Raw genomic sequence first — 7,373 nt, 5'->3', positions numbered from 1 at the left:
CGCCGTTAGTGCGGCCCCGCGTTGCCCCGGCAACGCCGTCACCGCGCATGCGCGCTACCGCTTCCTGGTCTGCGCCGCCGTTAATGAGGCCCCGCGTTGCCCTGGCAACGCCGCCACCGCGCATGCGCGATCACGACCCTCGGGCCGGGCCGCGGCTCACGCGGCTTCCCGTTGCACGGCAACGCCGCCAYCGCGCATGCGCACTGACGAACTTCTCCTCCCGCACCAGCCGGTGTGCGCGGCGTCGCCCGGCAACGCAGCCGCCGCCAACGCGCATGCGCGCCGCCGTGCCCCGCGAGCGGCCGCTCTGAGGGGCCGGGTCGGGAGCGGGGAGGGTGGCGGTAGACGCGGGGGCTGCTGCTGCGACGCTTCAGTGACACTTCACTGGCGTCCCGTGCCCCCAAGATCCTGGCCTGTTGCCCAGCACACGCACATCGGGACATGGTGTCACCGAGCACCGACAGTTGTGGGCACAGCAGGGACAAGCCTGAGCCTGCTCAGGGCAAGGGGAGCCCTCAGAGGGGCTGTGAGCCGGCGCTGTCAGGCCAAGGCAAAGCAAAGAACAGGCAGTGGGGATGGGTGTGTTTGGAAGAAAAAAGTTGGAGAGGACAGCAGGAGAGAAAGGCTGAGGGAAGGCAGCCCTGTGTCCTGGGCTGCACTGGGACCCCCGGCCGGGACGTCCCTGTGAACATTTTCCTCAGTGTCCCCATGCTGAGGAGAGCGTGCTGTCGCCTTTCCAGGGATGGAGGTGAGGCTGACTGGCCTGTAGTTCTTGGGTCCTGCCCTTTGTGAAGACTGGAGTGACATTAGCTTTCTTGCAGTCCTCAGCACCTCTCCTGTTCTCCATGACCTTTCAAAGATGATGGAGAGTGGCCGAGCAATAACATCCTCCYGGGGGCACCTCTTGTGCACGATTAAAAGTTCTGCTCCTTGTAATCCCATCCTCTGCATCCGAGTCTCTCTCCTCATTGGGCAAGAGCCCGTCGTGCTTTTGCAACAGGTGACAGTGCTGAGAGCCTGAGAGACAGAGTAGGTGGTTGTGAAGGTCCCAGGGGGCAGCTGGCCTCAGAGAGTTCCTGCTTTGGGGTTTGGTGTGGGGCAGCRCACAGCAGGCTGTAGCTGGGGGGCCTGCAGTGGAAAGGGGCAGGGAAGTTCTCTTTGACCATGGGCATCCATCCATCCATCCACCAGGGAAGGCCACCTGGGCAGCTGCCTGGCTCCTGGTGGCCCCAGGGCTGCTTTAGTGCCCACATCCCACGAGGGCCCCGGCAGCAGCCCCTCGGGGCCGGGTGCGATGCTCATGGCCTTGGCAGCAGCCTCCCCACTGCCAACCTGCTCCTCTTTCCATGGCAGCTCCAGATGCAAATRCCATGGCAACCCCTTGGCAACAGCACAGGCAACTCCAGTGGTGTCCAAAAAGCCAGGGCAATACTTGGGCATGCTGAAGGCAGGAGCTTTCTTCCTCTGCTCTTCACAGCCGGCATCCTTCCCTCCTTGCCCTGGTGAGCGCCAGTCACTGGCGATGGAGGAGAAGGGGTTGTCCTGCAGCTTCGAGGCGGCAGACGTGATCATGCCAGTCTCATCCCCATCACCTCAGCTCACTTCATCCCAGAGCCAGGGTACCGGGTTCCCCAGCCCAGCACAACCATGCCACCTCTGAAGGGTGCAGCAGTCATGGTGGCTCCATCTGCACCAGGAACTGAACCTTGACTGGGCCCGAGCAGTGCACTTTGCCACCATCCCCCCAGGATGTCCTCTTCTGTTCTGGGCTCTGTCCCCATTGTTCTGGTCCCCCTTCCCTGTGTCCCTCTTGTGTCTCCTTCTTGCCACTGGGAGGAGCTCAGCTTGGGTTTTAAGCAGGTGTACTGGTTGTATGTTCTCTCTACTCCTAAAGGGGCTGGGTGGGACCCAGGTGGGGGGGAGCCAGGTGCAACTGAAATGCACCCTCGCAAAGGGGTGCTGGGAACGGGAGTTAAGCTTGTTCAAAGCCTTGGGGGCGGCCACAAAGATGATTTMGGGACKTCCTGATACAGGTGATAGAGGAGCCCATGCGGAGAGGTGTGCTGGACCTGGTGCTTACAAGCAAGGAAGGGCCGGTTGGTGACATGATGTTTGGGGGCAACCGTTGGGGGGGAGTCAAGTGGGGGGGAACCTAGCTCCTGGTGTGAGTCCAGTGGAGGGCCACTAAGATGATGAAGGCACTGGAGCATCTCTCATCTGAGGAAAGGCTGAGAGAGCTGGGACTGTTCAGCCTGGAGAAGAGAAGACTGAGGGGGGATCTCATCAATGTGTATAAATATAGGAAGGGAGGGTGTCAAGAGGAGGGGCCAGGCTCTTTTCGGTGGTGCCCAGTGACAGAAGGAGAGGCAACAGGCACAAACTGAAACACAGGAAGCTCCACCTGAACATAAGGGAACACTTCTGTACTGTGAGGGTGACTGAGCACTGGAGCAGGTTGCCCAGAGAGGTTGTGGAGTCTCCATCCTTGGAGATATTCCAAAGGCGTCTGGACATGGTCCTGGGCAACCTGCTGTAGGTCATACAGGGAAGATCAGCCTCCTCGCCCATAAGCTCCCACAGGTACTTTTGTTGCTGGTGTTGCCTACACGTCCATGACCATGGCGTTGAAGAGCGCGTGGATTTGAGCCTGGCAAGCGCACAGCTGGTGCTGCTGCTCTGCTCCAGCGGTGCCCGCGGGTGCTGAGCTCTCTGCTCCTGGAAGGCGGCCCCGCTTCTTCCAGATGCTCCTGTCCACCCTGCTGCGCAGCCTGCGCCGCCATCTCTTCAGGCGCTGCATTTTTCTGCCCTGCCCCATGCACTTGTAGCCGATGAAGGGCATAGGCTGCAAGGCAGCTCTCCGGAGCCTGGCGAGAGTGGCATGGGAGGATGGCTGTGCCCATGGGGGCAGGGACACCATGGGGGTTGGTGAAGACCTCCTCTGCCCAGCTCTCCGCAGGTCTGTYGTGCTGGTGAAAACAGAGCGCGTTGGTGGCTGCTTTGCAGGAGGAGACCTTTCCCAAGGCTCCACCTGTGCCTTGAGCCTTCCACCTTGCTCAGAGCCATCCGTTTCTGGGAGCGTCTGTGTTATTTCCCATTTGTAGACTGCCTTCCTGTTGACTGCTAGCTCAAAGCCTAGCCCCAGTTGGAACTGCATGTCCTCTCTCTTCATCTCCATGCTCACGGAGAGGAGGAAGGCAGCCAGYGTGGCAATGCCCTGGGCAGGTGTGGGCCGGTTGCGGTGCGGGCAGCTGTCAGTGAGGTACCAGCGGCATTGCAGGCAGACGGGGTATTCCTGCACCACRTTTCTGCGTGGAAGGGGAGCCTCACGCGCCACTTGTCTGCTCCTCAGCTTGCCGAGCAGACTGACAGCAATTCTGGCGGTGTCAAGGGACCCCATGAGGGATGTGGCGAGCTCTTCCACATTGGCGATGGGGGCGCAGATTCCTGAGGGGCTTGGAGCTGGTGGCAGCACTGACGGCCCCCCCTGGACTGGTGACGCCTGTGTCACAGGGCATCTTGTGGGGGAAGTGCCTGCGCTCCGTGTTGACAGCACCTCAGTCGTCAGGCGCCCATGGCAGCTGCACTGGTTGGCCATGGACTCTTCCAAAGCTTTGCCCTCCTCACGTGCTTTGCTGCGGGAGTTTGCGTCCCCACAGTCCTTTCCCTTGTATCTTCCCCCAGCTGAGGTGGGATCTGCTCTCTGGACCCTGGGGTGCTGACGCTGAACTGGGAAGACACAGCAGGCTCCACGTGTCCTCTCCAGGCAGGGTGGCTGAGCTGCCGCTGCCCAGGGCCGAGCCCTGCCAGCCCCGCGCTGCTGGGGATCGGGCAGGTCCTCGGGGGCATGGGACAAGCCTGCCCCAGCAGCATAAGGTGGCTGAGGGAGGTGCCAGGCGTCTTCCTGCACACGGGAACGGCTGTGCCGGGGCAGGAAAGGGCTGGAGTCCAAGCCAGACTGGTGGAATCGGCCACTRGCAAATGCGCCCTTGCTCAACCTGCAAGGAGGAAGGAGGTGGGAGGAGATCCCAGGTCTCCTTTCTGTGCCCAGGAGCAACCGCCAGAGGCTGGGAGGCCCTGAAGTGTCCCATCCCGGCTGACCAGGACAAGCCTGGCTCCCCCTGGCTCCRTGCACTCTTGGGCTTCCCGGCGCAGGGCTCCCAGAGGGCCAGCCCTGCTGCGGGTAAGGGCTCCGCTTACCCTGCCTTCTGGCTTGCTGCAGGCTCCTCGGTGTCTTCCTCGGGCAGGAAGGAGGCTGCTGCAAGAGGAGGCAGAGAGAGAGTGAGTGGGGGAGGGAGGGCAGCCCCTCCGTGGAGGCCCAGCCAGGGCAGAGGCTGGTGGACACGGGCGGTGGGGGGATTTCTTGGCAGGCAGCTGCTGCAGAGCCTGGTGCAGCTGTGGCACGGAGGTCGCTTACCTCTCTGTTTCTCATTCCTGCTTCTCTGACTGCTCTTCCTCTGAGAAGTCCCCCCCTAAGCAAAAGCAAGCACCAGGTTAGCAGGGAGCCTCTGCCCTCCTCCAGGATGCCCCGCGCTCCAGGGACCTTGACCCTAAGCAGGGTACCTCAGGGTGCAGGCAGGATTTTGGGGAGGGCTGTGAGGGTCCCATGGCTGCAGGAGCTGCTCGAGGGCAGAGGGGGTGGAAGCAGGGGGTGTTTGTTTGCCACCGCAGTGCCTGGGGATGTCCCCACTGATCTTGATCTATGAGATGGGGACAGGAGCGTCCTCAGCAGAGTCCGGCTCCAGGGGAGGTGGCACAGAGGGTCCATAGTGGTGGCCCGGCCTGGYGGGCCCTGGCCAGGCTGTTCAACTGCCCCCCCAAACCAGGATACATCCACACTGCCCCAGGGATGGGCCCTGTCCCGGGCTCCACCCTGTCCCTGCCCGGGAAGTGCTTGGGGCGATGCCGTGCCTGACTCCTACCTTGGGCTGGGGGATTTCCCCCTCAGGCGTGAAGAACACCAGCCACAGCAGCAGCAGCAGGTTACAGAGAGAAGGGAACTTGAGCAGCCACAGGACCAAAAGGCTCAGTCCCATGAGCAGGCACACGGCGCTCAGCCTCTGGGCCTCCATCTTGCCAAAGGAAGCGTGCCTCAAGTGTGCAGCTGGCACAGTGCTCTGCGCTCAAGTCCTGTTTCCAGAGGGCAACCAAAACACGGCACACAGCTCTTAGCAGTGAGGGTCGCTGTCAGGGGAGCACCCTCCCAGCACGAGGGAGGGCAGCACCACCCAAACTGCTCCTCAACAACTCCCTCCCCATGCCGCTCCACCAACCTCCCCGGCCCTGCCCCCTCTCCTCTGCTCTTGGGCTCACCCTTCGCACGATCCTCCACACCCCAAGATTGACAGTGTCAATCTGCCACAACGAGAAGAGCAAAAGGCCGCCAAGAGCAATTCTGCAAGAAGAAGAGCACAGTGCGCTCACTGCATGGGCCTTGCCTGGTTGCCCGCTGCCGGGGCTGGTTTCAGCAGTGCTGTGCTGGGACCCCCTGTCCTCAGCAGCAAGTGCGCACACTCGTCCCCGGAGGCTGCTGGGCTTCGCCGACGGCACGTTCCCCTGACTGGGGCACTTGCAGCGTGACGTGTCGAGGGAGGGGCAGTTCGGTGCCCGGCTGCAAGGCAAGCGGCAGCGCATCCCTGCGGCTCGTGGGGCGGGCGCTGCCCCAGGAGGAAGCGTGCAGGGGTTTGTGGGCTCTGGGGAGGCCGCCAAAGACAGGGAGAGCGGCGGGAGGGGAGGAGAGAGTGGGGAGAGAGCGGAGGAGGCAGCTCTTACCCCGCTGCCTTGCTCCTTGGTCGCAGCTCAAACCACGCTCTTCACCTGCTCGCTCACTCACTTGCTCACTCACTCCTAGGCAAAGTGACCCCTGAGGTGCCCCAGCCCCACCTCCAGAAAGACCCTGCGTTGTGATGCGATGGTGACATCATACTGTATGTGATGTCATGGGTGGCCTCCCAGCAGGGACATTCCCGTGAACGTTTTCCTCCATGTCCCTGCCCTGAGGAGAGCGCGCTGTCCCCAGAGCCACAGCGGGTCCAGGCCCGGGCTGGGTGACCACCTCAGCCGCGCTCTGCAGGCCTGGCCCCAGCAGCCATTTTGTGGGGAGCAGCAGCCCCCACCAGCAGCCATCTTCTCCCGGCTGAGGAGAGGCCACTGAGCACTGCTGGAGCTCGAAGGGCACGGACGTCATGGGTGGCACCGCGGCTTCTCTTCTCCCTGCGGCCAAGCACCGCAAATACCTGATTTTTTTCTCTAAACCTTGTCCTCTTTTTCTGTCACCACTGGTGACTGAGCTGAGAGCCTGAGAGACAGAGTAGGTGGTTGTGAAGGTCCCAGGGGGCAGCTGGCCCCAGAGAGTTCCTACTTTGGGGTTTGGTGTGGGGCAGCGCACAGCAGGCTGTAGCTGGGGGTCCTGCGGTGGAAAGGGGCAGGGAAGGTCTCTTTGACCATGGGCATCCATCCATCCATCCACCGGGCAAGGCCACCTGGGCAGCTGCCTGGCTCCTGGTGACCCTGYGGTTTCTATCCCTGGAGGTCCCCTGCAGGCCATTGGGGCTGGGGTGAGATGCTGGTGGCCTTGGCAGCAGCCTACCCACTTCCAAACTCCTCCTCTCTCCATGGCAACCTCGGATGCAAATACCATGGCAACCCCTTGGCAACAGCACAGGCAACTCCACTGGTTTCCACAGCCGGGGCCCAATGCTGGGTGGATACCCGGGCGTACTGAAGCCAGGAGCTTTCTTCCTCCGCATTTCACAGGCAGCATCTTTCCTCCTTGCCCTGGTGAGGACCAGTTGCGGGCGATGGAGGAGAAGGGATTGTCCTGCAGCTTTGAGGCGGCCAGACATGGTCGTGTCAACCTCATCCTTGTCACTTCAGCTAACTTCATCCCAGAGCCGGGGGACCAAGTTCCCCATCCCAGTACAACCATTCCACCCGTGAGGGTCCAGTCCATCTAGATGTCTCCTTATGAAGTGGCAGCATGCATGGGAATTGGTTTTCTCAAAAACCTTTACTAGGAGTTTAACTGGCACCTCTTGAGGCCAGTATAAGCAGGTCCCCTGGTTGTGTCTGCTCAACTTCTGAGGTGTCTGGGTGAGACAGAAGCCAGATGCAACTGAAGTGCACCCTCCAAAGGTGCTATTGGGAAAATGGGCTAGGGTTGTTCAAAGCCACTGGTAAGATTTCAGCTCTACTGGGCTGAGTGAAACGGTCTTTGCTCTCCCTAAACATTAGCAGGCCAAAGGCCAGGCAGTGCTGGGATGGGAGATGGAGGATAGTCTAGGGACCATAGACACAGGCAGAATTGAGGTCGAACAGCAGAAAAATGTCAGTAGATAATTCATACAGGACCTTATTGGCTCTGGGATACACTATGC

At 61.3% G+C, this 7,373-nt stretch overlaps 1 protein-coding gene across 1 annotated transcript in view; it reads right to left on the bottom strand.

The window, feature by feature from the left end:
• DRC1 (dynein regulatory complex subunit 1) overlaps positions 1–1,572 on the bottom strand; it is an 18,613-nt gene extending 17,041 nt beyond the window's left edge. Inside the window, exon 1 of the mRNA XM_026067014.1 lies at positions 1,333–1,572. Within this exon, the coding sequence (XP_025922799.1) occupies positions 1,333–1,572 (240 nt within the window). The remainder of the gene's footprint in view (positions 1–1,332) is intronic.
• Positions 1,573–7,373: the final 5,801 nt, after the last annotated feature.

Source organism: Apteryx rowi, unplaced genomic scaffold (assembly GCF_003343035.1).
Source record: "Apteryx rowi isolate R43461 unplaced genomic scaffold, aptRow1 scaffold_251, whole genome shotgun sequence".
Taxonomy (NCBI): Eukaryota; Metazoa; Chordata; class Aves; order Apterygiformes; family Apterygidae; genus Apteryx; species Apteryx rowi.
The sequence above is the reverse complement of the archived record's forward strand: the minus strand, read 5'-3'. Positions and strand labels throughout refer to the sequence as shown.